The following is a 17,082-nucleotide window of genomic DNA, read 5'->3' as shown; positions in this document are numbered from 1 at the left end:
GAGAGAGACATTAACTAGTGGGAAGGGCTGATCGCCAGCAGGTGTCACATCCTGCCCAACAAGAAGGGTCTATTTACACCAATGGACCACTGTGGGTCGTTAAAGAGGACAAAAACCATTGGTTGTTCTGCCCTCCCTCCTCCCCCACGAAGATGAGTCATGTAAGTGGATTCCTCCCATCAGTGGAGTCTGCACAAGGGAGAAAGGGGATGAAAATCCCTGACAAGAAGCAACTGGATCTCTATGCTGCTTGGACTCTGGGGAACAAGATTTCAGGGCAAAAGCAAGAGATCCCCAGCTGCTTAGCTTGGGTTAGCCTTAAAGGTGACATAAAGCTTGCTTATTGTAGAAGCTGCTGTTACCTTTGGAAATGTAAGATTGTAACTCCTTTGTGTATCTATGTTCACCTGCTTTAACCTTCAAAATAACTCGTGTTTCCTGTTCCTAGTTAATCAATCTGTACACAGTTTATTATAGGATTGGCTACCAGCGTTGTCTTTGGTGTGAGATCTAAGGTGCAATTGACGTAGGGTAAGTGACTGGCCCTTTGGGACTGGGAGTAACCTGAATATTGTTATGATTCTTGGTGTAAAGAACCTTCTGTCCCCAAGACAGGCTGACCTGGGTGGCAGATCGGAGGACCCGGGGAAATATCGGTGGCTCCATGTTAAGGCTGCTACATTCCTGAAGAGGTTACACGGGGTGCTTGGTTGGGGACAGCTAATTATAGAGCTCCCAGCCAACTCAGGGTTTGTGCCCTGCTTCCTGACAGTCTGTTCGGAGATCAGCACGCACGCTGTTCAGCCAGGGCTGGCAGCCTTACAGACCAACCCGGCCACAACACTGCAGAAGCTGGTGTTAGGGGGGAGCTGTATCTGAGGAACCCCTTGGTGAAATGGCTCCAAATTAGGGTCACTCACCTGACCCCAGGCCCCCATGTACCACAGCAAATTTCAAGGTCATCCAAGGAAACATGGAAATTTCAGAGCACTTTTAGAGGAGAAGTGGTGTCTCAATCTTGCCCTGCAATAATGGTCCCTTCTGGGAACCAAGGAGTTTGCAATGGGATCTGCCTTCTGCAGCTGTAACCCTTGTGTTTGGTTCCCAGGTGCAGCTCCTGTCAGCTAGGGGAGCAGAGGGCGGGGCTGGGAGCTCTGTCCCCCCTCATGCTCCAGGTGCCCCCCATCCCCGGGGGATTGGGGCTGTCTGCTCAGGGGATCCCCGCCCAGGGAGCAGGGGATGGGGGTTCTAGGGATAGGGAGGGGAACACTCAGGGGCTCTGGCTCCAGTTAAACCCAAGCTGCCTCCCAGCCTGCCTGTTTGGAACCAGGCTCGACATGGGGACCCAGCACCTCCAGGGGACGACGTGAGACTCCCGACGCACAGACGGAGATGGGAGACCTGGATGCACGGACAGACGCCCCCAGGATGCTCAGGAGCTTTATTGGTGGCAATCGCACATCAGAGAATCAGCAAAAAGCATCACCCACAGACTGGAACAACCCCAAAGCAGCCCCCACTGACAGAGCCCCAGTCACCGAGAGCCCCACTGCCCCACCGTGGCTATGGTCCATGCCCAGGAATCCCCCCACCACCATCTGAGTAAGGAGCTCCCCCCGCGATCCAGCCCCATCACAATATGCCCTGCTCCCACCCCCCGGCCTCATGCAGAGATGGAGGTTGGGTTCTAGATCGGAGTTCTGAGCTCACTGGGTGGATGTGGGTTCTTGACTTCAGCTCAGAGACACCCCCAGGGTTGGGGGTCATGTTCTCGATTGGAGCTTCACATGCACTGCTGGGGGTGAAGGTTTAGCACGGAGCTTGAGATGCACTGTGGGGGTGGCAATTCTGGATTGGTGCACACTTGGGGAAAGGGCCGCTTCTAGAGCACAGATTGGAGCACACCCAGGGATTCTAGGGGTTCTAGGCTGGAGTACAGCCAGAGATGGGGATGGGGTTTTACACTGCAGCACACCTAGCAATGGGGCTCTAGAATGGAGATTTTAGCACATCCAGGGATGGGGTTCTAGATGGGAACACACACTGGAAGGGGTTCTAGCTTGGCACATACCCATGTATCGGGTTCTAGATTGGTGCATGTCCATGAATGGGGTTCTAGATTGGAGCACACCCATGGATTAGGGCTCTACATTGGGGTACACATCAGAATGGGGTTTTGGATTGGAGCTTGGTGCCTGGTTGGGACGTGTTTCTTTTATACTCAGCGAGCCAGAAGCACGTGGGCAGCGAGAGAGGCCAGTGGCAGAAAGAGCCACACACGATTCCTGGCCCCGCTCCACTGTCTATATCTTCCCAGCCAGGCAGGGGTTGTTTTCGGGGTCCGTCGCAGCGCAGTCCTGGCAGCAGTTGTTTTCGCAGCGCAGCAGGGGCACATCGTGCAGCTGGTGCCAGGCCTCCAGCAGCTCCTGGCGGCTCACCACGGGCCATGTATCGTTGCAGAAGATGCGCTGGAAGACGAAGGCCTTGTAGTTGCTGTCGATGTCCAAGAAGGCATCGCTGGTCATGCTGAGGATGTTGTAGGGCCCGTTTTCCGCCAGGCACATGCTCGTGCAGGGCGAGTTGAGGGTGAATAAGATCAGGCAGCAGTTCGGTCTGCAGGTCCTGGCCTTGAGCTGGGCCACCGAGCTGTTCTTGCCCCTGTGGAGCAGACGCCACTCGCTGTGCTGCCAGCGAGTCTTCCGATGCCGAGGCCGGGCAGCTACAATAGGCCAGTCATTCAGGGTGTACTGGCCACCTGGCTTAGCGAGCGCCTGATTCATGGCATTCAGCGCTGTCTCGGGCAGCTGCTCCTGCAGGTTGGTGGGTTGGTTACACGTCTCACGGGGCAGGCTCACGACGAAGGCATATTGAGATCCATCTAGTGTGAGGGGCCTGAGAGGGATCAGAGCACAGCAGGGTCAGGGACCCAGGACTCAGCCAGGAGATGCCAATTAAAGGGAGAGAAATGGGAATAGGCCCCCCAAATACCCTCCTACCTCAAGGCTCCATCTCCGCCGTGCACCCCAAATCACCCCTCCAGACTCTGGGCCCCATCTCTGCCTGGATTCTCAGAATCACCCCTCCAAGCTCTTTTCCATATCTCCCCCTGAACCCCCAGAATCACCCCTCCCAGGTCTGGGCCACATCTCCCCCTTGTAAACCAATAATCACCCCCTCTATGTCCAGGCTACAGCTCTCTCTGTACCCCTAGAATCATCTCTCCCATCTCCTTCCAGATCCCCCACAATCAGCAACACCCAGATGTGGGCCCAATCTCCCTCTGCTACCCCATAATCTCCCCTCCCCACCACAGGCTCCATCTCCCCACTGAACCCCCAGAATCACCGTTCCTCATATTTGAGCCCCACCTCCTACACCCTGAGAATCACCCCTCCCAGGTGTGGGCTCAGTCTTCCCCCTGCAACCCCATTTTCACCCCCTCCTAGCTATGGGATCCATCTCCCTCCGCAGTCCAGAAACACCCCACCTCTGAGCTTCATCTCCCCTTGCACCCCCATTATCAGCCCCTCCCAGTTTTGGTCTCCATCTCCCCCTGGACCTCCAGAATCATCCCTCTCCCAGCTCTGGGCTCAATTTCCCCTCTGCACCCCCAGAGTCGCCTCTCTCCAAGACTAATCTAGTCATCCAAGTCAGGAGTGAATTCATCACCCAGCATGCTGGGTGCTCTCCAACTACGGTCAGTGTCTGGGCAGAGCTGGGCACAATGGGACCCCCTGACCTTCCTGGGCATCCCTTCAAGCCAGTGGGATCCAACCAGGGCCATTCTGTGCAGCTTTTTGCAGCTGGGCTACAGGGGCAGGGAAGGACAGAGACAAACTGGTCACTCACCGGTTCACATAATCCACGATCACTCTGAGCGCAGCTGGGTTGATGCTCGTGGAGGTCTCTGGCCCGAAGCAGAGGAGAAGGAGCAGCAGCAGGAGTCCAGCCGTTGGCATCCATCCCAGTACCTGCACAGGACTCCACAGACTCAGAGCCCCCCAACCCACATCTCCTAGCCCTGCTATGCTACCAACAGGCGAGTGGGCAGTGGGACCCTGTGGGGCTACATGGGGGAGGAGGAGGAGGGGGAAATGGGGGAGTCATCAGGGTTTCCATGGGTAGGAGGAACTGGGGGGCAGAAAGCACTACCCTGGTGCTCCATGGGGTAGTGAAGGTGGGGGTCATGGGGGAGTTCCCTTGGGCTCCATGGGGCAGAGAAGGTGGGGGGCAGAGGGTCATAAGAGTCATAAGAATGACCATACTGGGTCAGACTAATGGTCCATCTAGCCAAGTATCCTGTCTTCCAACAGTGGCCAATGCCAGGTGCCCCAGAGGGAATGAACACAACAGGTAATCATCAAGTGATCCATCCCTTGTCACCCATTTCCAGCTTCTGGCAAACAGAGGCTAGGGACACCATCCCTGCTCATCCTGGCTAATAGTCATTGATGGACCTATCCTCCATGAATTTATCTAGTTCTTTTTTGAACCCTGTTATAGTCTTGGCCTTCCCACATCCTCTGGCAAGGAGTTCCACAGGTTGACTATGCATTGGGTGAAGAAATACTTCCTTTTGTTTGTTTTAAACCTTCTGCCTATTAATTTCATTGGGTGACCCCTAGTTCGTGTTGTGACATTACACCCCATATTCTTCATAAAAATATGGTATAACTAAGATATACTTTATGCAAGATGGCTCATGTAAGATAGCGTTGGAAAGATTATGATTTACTGCATGTGATTATCCAATTTGTATGCATGTATCATTTCTGTATCTGAAGTTAGGAATATTGACTATGTAACAATTACAACTGTGTGTGTACTTTGGAAAATGCCCACCAGACAGTAAAGTAAGTAATCATCCTGAATGAGTCATTTAAGAAGGATAATAGAACTGTGAAGATACTAATCTCTCTCCTTTCTGAGAGGCTTCCTGGGACCCAGCTGTGACACAACCAGGGCAGGTGGTCCTTCACCTGATACAAAATACCACCTTGGACACTGCTGGTATTTTTCGTCTGTAGGGGGATGGAGATCAAACAGTGGATTCCCGCTTTAGGTCAATCCTTTTAAAGGGCTGGGGTGGGGGTTGATCTGGACTCTCCTCCATTGCCTACCCAAGAAGAAGGACTGCTGGAAGAACCTGAAGGGATAAAGGAACTATCCTGAAAGGAAAGGCTGGGGTGAGTCCAGACTGAGACAGGGGTCCAGTCTGTAAGAAGAAATAACTGGAACTCTGAGCTACAGAAACTCTGAATCCTGCCTAATTCAACATTTAGGGTGAGAAATTACATTTTGTAACCTGTTTCTTTAGTGAATCAAGCTTAGTTTGAATGTTTTATTTTATTTGCTTAGTAATCGGCTTTGTTCTGTTTGCTATCACTTATAAGCATTTAAAATCTGCCTTTTATAGTTAATAAATTTGTTTCGTTTCTTATTAAACCACTTTGTGCAATTTCTAACTGGGGGGGGGGGCAAGAAATTGTGCATATCTCTCTTCACATTGAGGAAGAGGGAGAATTTTTATGAGCTTGCACTGTGCAGATCTTTCTATACAGAGCAAGACAATATACCTTTGGGTCTGCACTCCAGGGAGATGGGAACCTGAGTGCGGGGAAAGTCCCTTCAGCTGAGTCTTCCCATAGCCCATCTCAGTGTCTGTGTCTTTCTGCAGCTGGGTGTGGCCCTGCCTGTGTGTGTGCTAGAGGAGGTTTAAGAGCTTGGCTCACCAAGACAGTGTAAAGGGGGCCCAGGCTGGCAGAACAGGCAGGCTCAGTGGTCTCTCAGTACATCAGGTGGCACCTTCAGGGAGGCCAAACCATCATATGCATGTTATGAGAAGGAGTAAATAACACTTCCTTATTTACTTTCTCCACAGAGTCATGATTTTATAGCCCTCTATCATATTCCCCCTTAGTCGTCTCTTTTCCAAGATGAAAAGTCCCACTCTGATTAATCTCTCCTCATAGAGAAGCTGTTCTATACCCCGATCATTTCTGTTGCCCTTTTCAGAACCTTTTCCAATTCCAATGTATCTTTTTTGAGATGAGGCGACCAGATCTGCATGCAGCATTCATGATCATAGAATCATAGACTACAGGACTGGAGGGGACCTGGAGAGGGCATCTAGTCCAGTCCCCTGCACTCATGGCAGGACTATTTTTTTATCTAGACCATCCCTGGCGGGTGTTTGTCTAACCTGCTCTTAAAAATCCCCAATGATGGAGATTCCACAGCCTCCATTGGCAATTTATTCTGATGTTTATTTTGATGATGTGGGCGGACCATGGATTTATAGAGAGGCAATATGATATTTTCTGTCTCATTAGCTATCCCTTTCTTAATGATTCCCAACACTGTTTGTTTTTTTGACTGTGGCTGCACTTAGAGTGGATATTTTCATCCAGATGACTCCAAGATCTCTTTCTTGGGTGGTAACAGCTAATTTAGGCCCCATGGTTTTGTAGGTATAGTTGGGATTTTATTTCCCAATGTGCATTACTTTTCACTTATCAACATCGCATTTCATCTGCTGTTTTATTGCCCAGACACCCAGTTTGTTGAGAGCCCTTTGTAATTCTTCGCAGTCTGCTTTGGACTTAACTCTCTTGAGTAGTTCTGTATCATCTGCAAATTTTGCCACCTCGCTGTTTACCCCTTTTAACAGATCGTTTATGAATATCTTGGATAGCACTGGACCCAGTACCGATCCCTGGGTGGGGGACGCTGCTATTTACCTCTCTCCCCCTGGGGCTCCATGGGGCAGGGGTGGTGGGGGAGGGGGGCTCACCTGGGGCTCCATGGTCGGCGGTGAAGGGTCCGTGTCTCTGCTGACAGATGCTCACACCCGCTCCTGGTGCGACGGGCTCCCAGCCCTGCTCTGTGCAGCGCTGCCCCAGGCAGCCCGGCGAGCGCGGGTGGGGGCTGCTGGCCACAGACCTGTCGCGGGCAGGTGACAGGACGGGGAGCGAACAGGGGCTCTGAGAACTTCCTCCTCATCGCAGCTCGACAGCAGCGCGGGGCGGTCACTGCGGTGTCGCGCTTGCAGCGACGCCCCAGGGGCCAGAACCGCTCCCATGCGGAGGGCGCTGGGGCTGGGGCAGGGCGGCTCGGAGAAGCGGGACCCGTGGGACTGGTGCTGCTCTGCCGGGCCCCGCGTTCCGCTCTCCGGCAGGGGCGCGGCTCCCTCCTCCGCTGCTCAGCCCTGGCGGGACGGTCATCTCCCCACTGCCCCCCGGCTCTGGGTCCCCTCTGCCCCGGCGGGGAGCCCCCGCTGCTGGGGTGAGCGCTCCGCCCGGACACTCGCCCCGACCCTCCCCGCTGCGCTGCCCCTGACAGCCCCGGCCGGTCTGGAGGCGAAGGAGGAGCAGCCCGGATGCCTGCCCCCCAGGTACAAGTCAGCCCCGGGCGCCAGCTCCCCCACGCCTGTCAGCCCGCAGCCACTCACTCCTCTACCCGCAATAGCCCCCCGCGCTAACTGTCCTCGGCCCCCCAGAGTTTCGCGGTCCAGGATTTGGCCGTAGTCTGCCTATGGACAGCACCTGGTGTAAAGGACCATCTGTCCCCAAGGCAGATCGGAGCACCGGGGGCTGTCTGTGGCTCCATGTTAAGGCTGGTACAGGCCTGAAGAGGTTACATGGGGGGATAATTGGTTCGGACATGTAAGTCCACAGCTCACAGTCACTGGGCGGTTCGCGCCCTGCTTCCTGGCAGTCTTGTCCGGAGATCGGCTCTCAGGCTCTTCAGCCAGGGCAGGCAGCAGCGTTACAGACCAACCCGGCCACAACACCGCCAACAATCTTCAGAGAAGCCGGTGTTGGGGGGAGCTGTATCTGGGGAACCCCTTGGCGAAATGGCTCCAAATTAGGGTCACTCACCTGACCCCAGGCCCCCCTGGGTCACAGCAAATTTCAAGGTCATCTGAGGAAGCATGGAGATTTCAGAGCATTTTTAGAGGAGAAGTGGTGTCTCAATCTTGCCCTGCAATAATGGTCCCTTCTGGGGACCAAGGGGTTTGCAGTGGGAGCTGCCTTCTGCGGCTGTAACCCTGGTGTTTGGTTCCCAGGTGCAGCTCCTGTCAGCTGGGGGAGCAGAGAGCGGGGCTGGGAGGTTTGTCCTCCATCTTGCGCCAGGTGCCCCCCATCCCCGAGGGATTGGGGCTGTCTGCTCAGGGGATCCCCACCCAGGGAGCAGGGGAAGGGGGTTCTAGGGATGGGGAGGGGAACACTTGGGGGCTCTGGACCCAGTAAAACTCAAGCTGCCACTCAGGCTGCCAGCTGGGAGCCAGGATCGATGAGGGGCTGCCCGTGGGGACCCAGCACCTCCAGGGGACGACGTGAGACCCCCGACGCACAGACGGAGATGGGAGACCTGGACGCACGGACAGAGAGGCCCCCAGGATGCTCAGAAGCTTTATTGGCGGCAATCGCACATCAGAGAATCAGCAAAAAGCATCACCCGCAGACTGGAACAACCCCAAAGCAGCCCCCACTGATGGAGCCCCACGCTCCGAGATCCCCACTGCCCTATCGTGGCTATGGTCCATGCCCAGGAATCCTCCCACCCACCATCATCTGAGTAAAGGGCTCCCCCCTCTGATCCAGCCCCATCATACAGTCACCGGGCCCAATGTGCCCTGCTCCCATCCACTGCCCCCGCCCTCCGGCCTCATGCAGGGATGGGGGCTGGGTTCTAGATCTGAGTTCTGAGCTCACTGGGTGGCCGGGAGGGATAGCTCAGTGGTTTGAGCATTGGCCTGCTAAATTCAGGGTTGTGAGTTCAATCCTTGAGGGGGCCATTTAGGGATCTGGGGCAAAAATTGGGGATTGGTCCTGCTTTGAGCAGGGGGTTGGACTAGATGACCTCCTGAGGTCCCTTCCAAGCCTGATATTCTAGGATTCTATGACTCAGACACCCCCAGGGATGGGGGTCATGCTCGCCATTGGAGCTTGACATGCACTGCAGGGGGTGAAGGTTTCGAACGGAGCTTGAGGTGCACTGTGGGGGGTGGCAATTCTGGATTGGTGCACAATGGGGAGATGGGCTTGTAGATTAGAGCACACCCAGGGATGGAGTTCTAGGCTGGAGCACAAACAGAGATGGGGAGGGGGTTTTACACTGGAGCACACCCAGCAATGGGGTTCTAGAATGGGGCACACATCAGAGGGGTTCTGGATTGGAGCTTGGTGCCTGGTTGGGACGTGTTTCTTTTACACTCAGCGAGCCAGAAGCGCATGGGCAGCAAGGGAGGCCAGTGGCAGAAAAAGCCCCACGCGGTTCCTGGCCCTGCTCCATTGTCTATATCTTCCCAGTCAGGCAAGGGTTGGGCATACCATCCACGGCACAGTCCTGGCAGCTGCTGTTGTCGCAGCACAGCAGGGGCACATGGCGCAGCCGGTGCCAGGCCTCCAGCAAGTCCTGGCGGGTCACGACAGGCCTCAAGTCATAATCAAAGATCTTCTGGAACACGAAGGCCTTGTAGTTGTTGTCGATGGCCCAGAAGGCAGCACTGGTCATCCCCACAATGTTGGAGCGCCCGGCCTCGCGCAGACACTTGGTGGAGCAGGGCGAGTTGAAGGTGAATAAGATCAGGCAGCTGTTCTGGCCGTAGGTCCTGGCCATGAGCTGGGCCACAAGGCTGTCTGGGCCGGAGATCAGACGCCTTTCATAATTATCCCCCCATGTAACCTCTTTAGACGCCACTCACTGTGCTCCATGTATTTCCTATTTGGTGTAATCACTTCCTTTGGCCGGGCGGCCACGATGTTCCCAAGGGGAGGGTTGTACAGGGCACCAAATGTAATGTTTTACATTAAACACCTGACTTACAAATCTTTCTGGATTACATTGTTCAGAGATCATTTTGCAATTTCTTAGTTGTACAAAGCCTCCTTCATGTTTGTGAATGTATTTTCTGGCAAAGTTTTTTCAAGCCAAACTGCGAGCAACTCTTGCCCTCGTTTTACTTATCTTAACACTTTGAATAGAACTTACTTAGGTTCTAAAATAAAGAATTTGACTTCACCATTGGCTAGCCTATATGATAAACTGCATAATGAACACTTTGCTATTTTTAACTTTGAAACTGAAGATGTCCCTTCACAGAAACTAACAGGAAATAATACCCCAAACTATTTCCCACGCTTATTTTAACAAGAAAACAACAGAGGGGTGGGGGAGAGTTCCCCTTTCTTCCCTCCGTGGCTAATGTACTTGTAGCTGATTGAGAAGTCTCTTTCCCTTGTCGGGACCTGCCAAACAGCTGGGGGAAACTGAGACAGATGGCTCAGGGGTGTAACCCAGGAGAACTAAGGGGACTGAACAATTGCGGCCTTTCTGGCAGCTTAAACCTTTCTGTTTAACAAAAACCTTAAGCCATTTTGGCTTAACAAAAACATATATCGGTTACTCCTGCCACCATGAATGCCCAATGCTGCTGCTAATATCTGACCGGTACCACATATTATAAGGTTAACCCTTCAAGAACAAAGCCCCTTAAATGCATGTATCACTTTAAATAATACCATTACTCTTTAGTATTCTTTATCTTGCAAGATTAAACTGCAAAACCTCTGGCCAGTAAAGAAAAACCACCTGTAGGATAAAACTCTAAGTCAAACCACAGTACAAAACATCAAATACTGGGACCACTGCCAAGAAGCAGTCACAGTCAATCAGATTTCCTGTGCTTTAAGACAGTCAGTTAGACAACTGAGTTAGACACACTTTTGCTCCGTAACTTTAACTTTTTGCCTTAGATGAGATACCCAGAGGTCTAAAGATGCCTGAAATTCCTACAAATTTCTGTTACACACTCCTTGAGTCTCCTAGCTGGCTCACCAGTTCTGTTGCCTGATTTTAGGAGGTTAATATTATTAGTTTGGATACTATGGATTATAGGCTTACCAATCAATTTGATCAGAAGATAATAAGGTTCTTGTCCCAGAATTAGGCTACACAGAGTTTGCAAAGGACCCTTGGGGCTATGGCAGGATGCTTACACTGAGACAAATATAGCCTTAAAGACTTTTATTGAGATAAATGGAATTATAATTAAATAGTAATTAAATGGTAAAATAAATTAGAATTACAAATGAAGTACTATTATTTTAAAGATACATATGGTATTATATACTAGAAAGCTTTTGATTAATATACTTACACCCTTTCTTAATAACCTGGTGGTAAAAGACAAAGAACCAGCCAAGCGTTTGGCATACCAAGAAAGTTCAGGTCCAGGTTCCTTAATTTTTATGTGAAAGGTGCAAAGCTTAGAAGAAGTTAAAGCTAAGAGGTATTAAAGCTAACTTAGAGTTTTACTTAACTAAGGACAGGTTTCAGAGGAACAGCCGTGTTAGTCTGTATTCGCAAAAAGAAAAGGAGTACTTGTGGCACCTTAGAGACTAACCAATTTATTTGAGCATGAGCTTTCGTGAGCTACAGCTCACTTCATCAGATGTATACCGTGGAAACTGTTTCCACGGTATACATCTGATGAAGTGAGCTGTAGCTCACGAAAGCTCATGCTCAAATAAATTGGTTAGTCTCTAAGGTGCCACAAGTACTCCTTTTCTTTTTACTTAACTAACTAACTAACAACTTACTTATGAACTAATAAAGTAAAACCAAAAAAGCTTGAAGCTTAAAAACTAAAAAAACAAGTTTTAAGACTTAGAAAAAAATTTCTTGGCATACCCCTTTTATAGGGCATGGGTGCTTAAGCTCTCCTACTATGTTTCAACATAGCTTCCTTACCCATGAAAAAATTGGGGTACACTTACTTCATAGGCTGGTATGTTATTATGTATTAATAACTTATACATACATATTAATAACATTCAATATTTTTACATTGGTTATTTTTGTTTTTTAAGTTATTTTGGTTTTTTCCTTGTGATGTACCTGTTAAGTTTACAAAGGGTATAAACTTAAAAAAACACCTATGCCAACCTGCTTTAACCCATTTTTTATCTATTTATGTTAAAGGCTGCAGCCAAATATAAAACTCATGCTTTAACTTGTTACTATTTATTTTGGTAAAAGGTCCCAAACATATGTATGCTAACTTTGCCTTAGCTCAACATACAAAATGCGGCCTGTAGGTCCCTTGTATTATAGCCAAACTACTTTAATATAAACCTATTATAACCTATTATAATAAAACAAATAATTAAAACCATACAAAAATAAAATACAAAACCCATAAAACATATATAGGCAAGCAAACAGGCTAGCCCTATAGGCTACAGGAGCCACTGACAGTCCCTCTTGGTATTCCAATGTGTCTGCCACCCAGGTGACAGATGGTCCTTTACACTAAGAATCACACTTATACTTACTTCATAGGCTGGTATAAGTTTAATGTAAAAACAGAGCAGAAGAAAAGAAAGGCTAAGCTGGTGAAAGGAATAGCTGTTGAATGTCTGCTTGTGGCTTGTAGCTCACTGGGGGGAAATTAAATAAAAAACTTAAGTTACTCAAAAAACCCAGCAAACTTTGCAGGAAAAAGAAAAGGCTATTAAGGAGTTAACAAATCGGTCACCGCCTCATTCGCTCTGCAGCAACACTCCTCATACCTAAGCTAAAGATCCCTGCAGCACCCAAAAATCCTGTGGGGTTAGCTCATGAAGTGGATTACTACCAGAACAATTGAAATGTGAAAGTGAGGAGAGAGACTTGCTGAACCTGAGACATATGAGGGTGGCAGATTGAAAGGGCTGCTCGACCCAGCCTGCTCAGGCATGCTCTATTCTGGTGCAGTGCTCTTGGAGCCAGCCTTGCCCTGCTCTGCTGTGAGAACCCCCACTCCTGGGTGTTAGGATATAGATATTCAGGTCTGTCTGTAAAGGCCTATACTTTAAGAATTTAGGTGTATTCTTATCACTTGGCTAGTTCTAGAGGTATAAAAGAAAGAATCAAAATCACTGTCTGCTGGTGTAAGGGCCTTCTCTTACCGTGACAGTCTGGGGCCCTGTTCTTAGGCTAAGGCCTTTGGCTAAGCAGCAGAGGCAGCCATAAGCTAGGAAGCGAACAGTCACATCCTCACATTCCAAACTAGTCACATTGAAATAAGGTGCTATGGGGCTGTTAGGCACTATCAGGACAGGATTGTATTCCTATCACCTCCAGAAAAAGGTAAGTGCCTAGAAAATGTAAAAGGAAACTTAGTTTGATAGCATCCTGTCTGGCAAGAACTCACTTATCAATAGCTGGGATGTGAAATCCTCACTTCTGTATTGTCTTGTCATTATAGTTCCCACTTTGCTATTGTTTGTCTGTATAATCTCTGTCTAGTTCTGTGATTGTTCCTGTCTGCTGTATAATTATTTTTGCTGGGTGTAAACTAATTAAGGTGGTGGGATATAATTGGTTACATAATCATGTTACAATATGTTAGGATTGGTTAGTTAAATTTCAGGAAAACGATTGGTTAAGGTATAGCTAAGCAGAACTCAAATTTTACTATATAATCTGTAGTCAATGAGGAAATGAGTGGGTGTGGGTGGGAGGGGGTGGGTGTGTGAGATGGGAACAGGGAATGGGGGTAAGAAAATTGGAATCATGTTTTGGTAAAGGGGGAAATGGGAACAGGGAATGGGAGTAAGGAAGTTGGAATCATGTTTGGCTAAGGGCAGGAATGGGAACAGGGACACAGGTGTAAGGCTCTGTGGTGTCAGAGCTGGGAAGGAGGATCCTAAGGAAGGAAACTGGAATCATGCTTGCTGGAAGTTCACCCCAATAAACATCGAATTGTTTGCACCTTTGGACTTCAGGTATTGTTGCTCTCTGTTCATGCGAGAAGGACCAGGGAAATAAGTGGGTGAAGGAATAAGCCCCCTAACACTGGACTGTTCCCGCACAGCCTCTGGCATGTAAGCTCCTCCTTGGATTGTGCAACCGAATGACACTAGGCAACATCTCTGGACCCAGACACAACCCTAGGAGCCTCCATCTTGCAGTGTCCAGTTATGCCTGCAGGAGGCTGCAAGCTTATATGAGTTTGTCAATTTAACAAATAAATTGATATGTACCAGGCTTGTTATCCCAAGGGGAGTCTCTGACATGCTTCAAACCAAAAGCACTGCTGCAGGTAGAATAAACAAACAGATTTATTAACTATAAAGATAGATTTTAAGTGATTATAAGTCAAAGCACAACAAGTCAGATTTGGTCAAATGAAATAAAAGCAAAACACCTTCTAAGCTGATCTTAACACTTTCAGTGCCCTTCCAAACTTAGATGTGTCTCACCACAGGCTGGCTGGTTGCCCTTCAGCCAGGCTCTCCCCTTTGATCAGCACTTCAGTCGCTTGGTGGTGATGTCTGGAGATGAAGGTGGAAGAGAGAGGAAGAACATGACAAACATCTCTCTCTTTTATCATGTCCTTTCTTCCCTCTTGGCTTTGCCCCCCACCTCCACCCTGCTTCAGAGTCAGGTGAGCATTACCTCATCGCAGTCCCAAACTGACCAAGGGAAGGGGGTGACTCACTCGAGAGTCCAACAGATCCTTTGTTGTTGCCTAGGCCAGTGTCCTCTGTTCCTGTGAGGCTGTGAGGCTGGGCTGGGTTTGTCCCATACATGCCCTGGTGAGGTGTGAACTGCCCCTCTGCTCTTGGAGAGTTTTTTCCTGGGCTTTCTTTAAGCCATGAGGACACATTTTCAGCCTCATAACTATATACATGAAATTACAACCTATAACATTATTGTAAAAATGATTACTATACCATCACCATAACAACCATGCTCAGTGCATCATGAGCCTTCTGAAGACACCCAACATGACAAACTTTGCATTGGATACCATACAATCATTTTACAAGGACGTGGGTGTGCCGGGTGTTCCCCTGAGGTACAGAGCATCACAGGGACATATAAGGGGTCAGCTTGAGAGTGCTGATTAACCCGGTCCTCTCAGACACACTCTGTTAATGGGGGTGTGTGTGTGTTTGTCTGATTCTGGGGCTGGAAGAACCCAGCCCTGGGGAACCTAGATCCTTCAGGATAGCTCCGTTGGAAGGGAACCTAGATCCTGCAGGATAGCTCCATTGGGAGGGAACTTGCAAGAGCGTTAAGCAGAGCTCCGTATGAGAACACAAGTGACACAAGCAGTACATTGATAGAAGTACAGAACCCCTGCTCCCTGGAAGAGTAACCCTAATAAATGAACATACCCAAAGTAACAGGCAAAGCTGGTAACACCCTATTAAACTAGGCTGCTTTGGAGTAAAACAAAAATTGGGGTTTGTGACAGGACACTCCAAGGGACCATATTGGTACCTTTTTTGATTGGTTACCATGCAAAATTGGCTATTTTTAGCATAGGTTACCTTTTTCATTGGAGTTTTTTACTTGGTTAGCCTGATCAGGCATGACAATCACGATTTATTTTGTAACTTCTTTTCCTGTAGTTCACATAGAACAGTGTCTGTTTTAACCACATTACATCTACAGATGTCCTGAGGCCCTTTTTTAGAGCAACAGGCCACCTGTGGCACTTTCCAGGTTTGAGTTGGAATGTGATAGACACCAAGGGAGGCACATTGATGCGTTTTCTGTAGATGTCATCTTTGAGGTGACATATAGAATGGACAGCCGCCAATTGCCTGTACACATTCTTGTCTGGGTCAAACAGTGGTAACGAGATTGTGAATGAGACATACAAGGATCGTGCCCTTGTACAACCTTTAGAAAAAGAATAACTGTCTGGGTTGGGGTGAGGTGTTACAGCTTCCATCTTTTTTATTGTACCTACCGATAAATGCTAGCATGACTTCACACATGTGGATTGCTTCTTTTTCCGCATTTGAAAACATTTGGGACAATACCAACTTAATAATTGCTTATCTTTGACTAGGTTAGGAATCTTTTGCAATCTTAGAGATTATAATGCGTTAGTGATTGTATTTACAACATACTTTTCATGCGCAAAGCAGATAATTTTCTTTCTTAAATATTCATTCTCATGCTCGTCACTGTTTAAAATGACCAGCTGATTCATTTTAAGTTGGGTTTTATTAAATGGTTGGGTTACATTATGCATGTTGTAAACAGTAAATTGCTTTTGCTGTGACGATTTTCTTATTTCCTGTAACATCAGGTTGACCACCCAGTTTACTTTTTCTTGTAACACATAATCTATATCTTTGCAAATCTTTTTCTAGCCACTGGATGGCAGTGAGACTACTACATCCAATTTATATTTAAAGGTGACATCTTCCCCTCTACTTCCCTTAACCTACTGAATAAGACTGTGGATAAGTTCTGGATTGAGTAGAATAGTCCTTTTCATCCCTTTCATTGGTGCGTTCTGCTTCAGATGGTCAAACAATTGAGTGTGTTCGTGCCATCTGGTTTCATGGGTCTGCATTTTTTGTAACCATTTAGTCCCAAATTCTTGATTTTTGGCTCAGTCTTTCCCTTAGAGCAACAATAAGTGTGTAGTAAATCAGACATACCAGTTTCCATTTCATGGTTGTGATCTGCTGGACTTCAGCCGTCGCAATTCCTCTGGGTGTTCTTTACCTAGGTCCTGAGGAGGAAGTTGCTTCTGTGCCCTGGATGATCGATACAGCTTTAACTGATTAGCCTGGTAGATTTTGTTTCTATTACACTTGCCTTCTGTTCTTTTAATTTTGTACCCTGCTAAGCTGAGTTTATTCATGATTTGGAAGGGTCCAATTTATCCATTACACAGCCTAGGCTCTGGTGCTTTGTAAGATAGCAGCATTACTTGGTTTTTAACCTTCCAAGTACTTTTGTTTGTTTGTTTTTGTTAAAGTAGGCCTTTGCCTTTTGTTTGGCTTTTTTTCAATTTAGCAGCTACGTGCAGGTGCACCTGATTTAAATGTTTTTGCAGATTTTGCAGGTAGGTAGTCATTTTTAATTTTTTTAATTCAGTGCCACCGGTGTGCCAGATTCAATGTTTTGGTAGTTGCATGGTTCAGCCTGTTATTACCTTAAAGGGTGTGTAGCAAAGCAAAGACTCACTGGTGCAGCTCCTCCTGCTGGTCGTCTAGGAAATTAGCTCTTGTCCAGCCCAGAGTGCCTTCTGCAGGCCGGTGTCTCGCCTTTCCCTCCCGT

General features: G+C 48.6%; 1 protein-coding gene across 1 annotated transcript; it reads right to left on the bottom strand.

Annotated features, from left to right (window-relative positions):
* Positions 1-1,622: 1,622 nt before the first annotated feature.
* LOC125627980 (uncharacterized) lies at positions 1,623-7,130 on the bottom strand. The gene is made up of 3 exons (XM_048832649.2): positions 6,794-7,130; positions 3,850-3,971; positions 1,623-2,892 (listed from the first exon to the last, which is right to left on the bottom strand). Exons 1-3 carry the CDS (start codon positions 6,803-6,805, stop codon positions 2,304-2,306), a joined length of 723 nt encoding a protein of 240 aa, XP_048688606.2. The 5' UTR covers positions 6,806-7,130; the 3' UTR covers positions 1,623-2,303.
* Positions 7,131-17,082: the final 9,952 nt, after the last annotated feature.

Source organism: Caretta caretta, chromosome 23 (assembly GCF_965140235.1).
Source record: "Caretta caretta isolate rCarCar2 chromosome 23, rCarCar1.hap1, whole genome shotgun sequence".
Classification (NCBI taxonomy): Eukaryota; Metazoa; Chordata; order Testudines; family Cheloniidae; genus Caretta; species Caretta caretta.
The sequence above is the reverse complement of the archived record's forward strand: the minus strand, read 5'-3'. Positions and strand labels throughout refer to the sequence as shown.

Bases quoted from the DNA above. Each gene is read 5' to 3' on its own strand.
- LOC125627980 (XM_048832649.2), bottom strand. The intron at 2,893-3,849 runs GTGAGTGACCAG...GATCCCTCTCAG, and splicing joins ATCGTGGATTATGTGAACCG to GCCCCTCACACTAGATGGAT.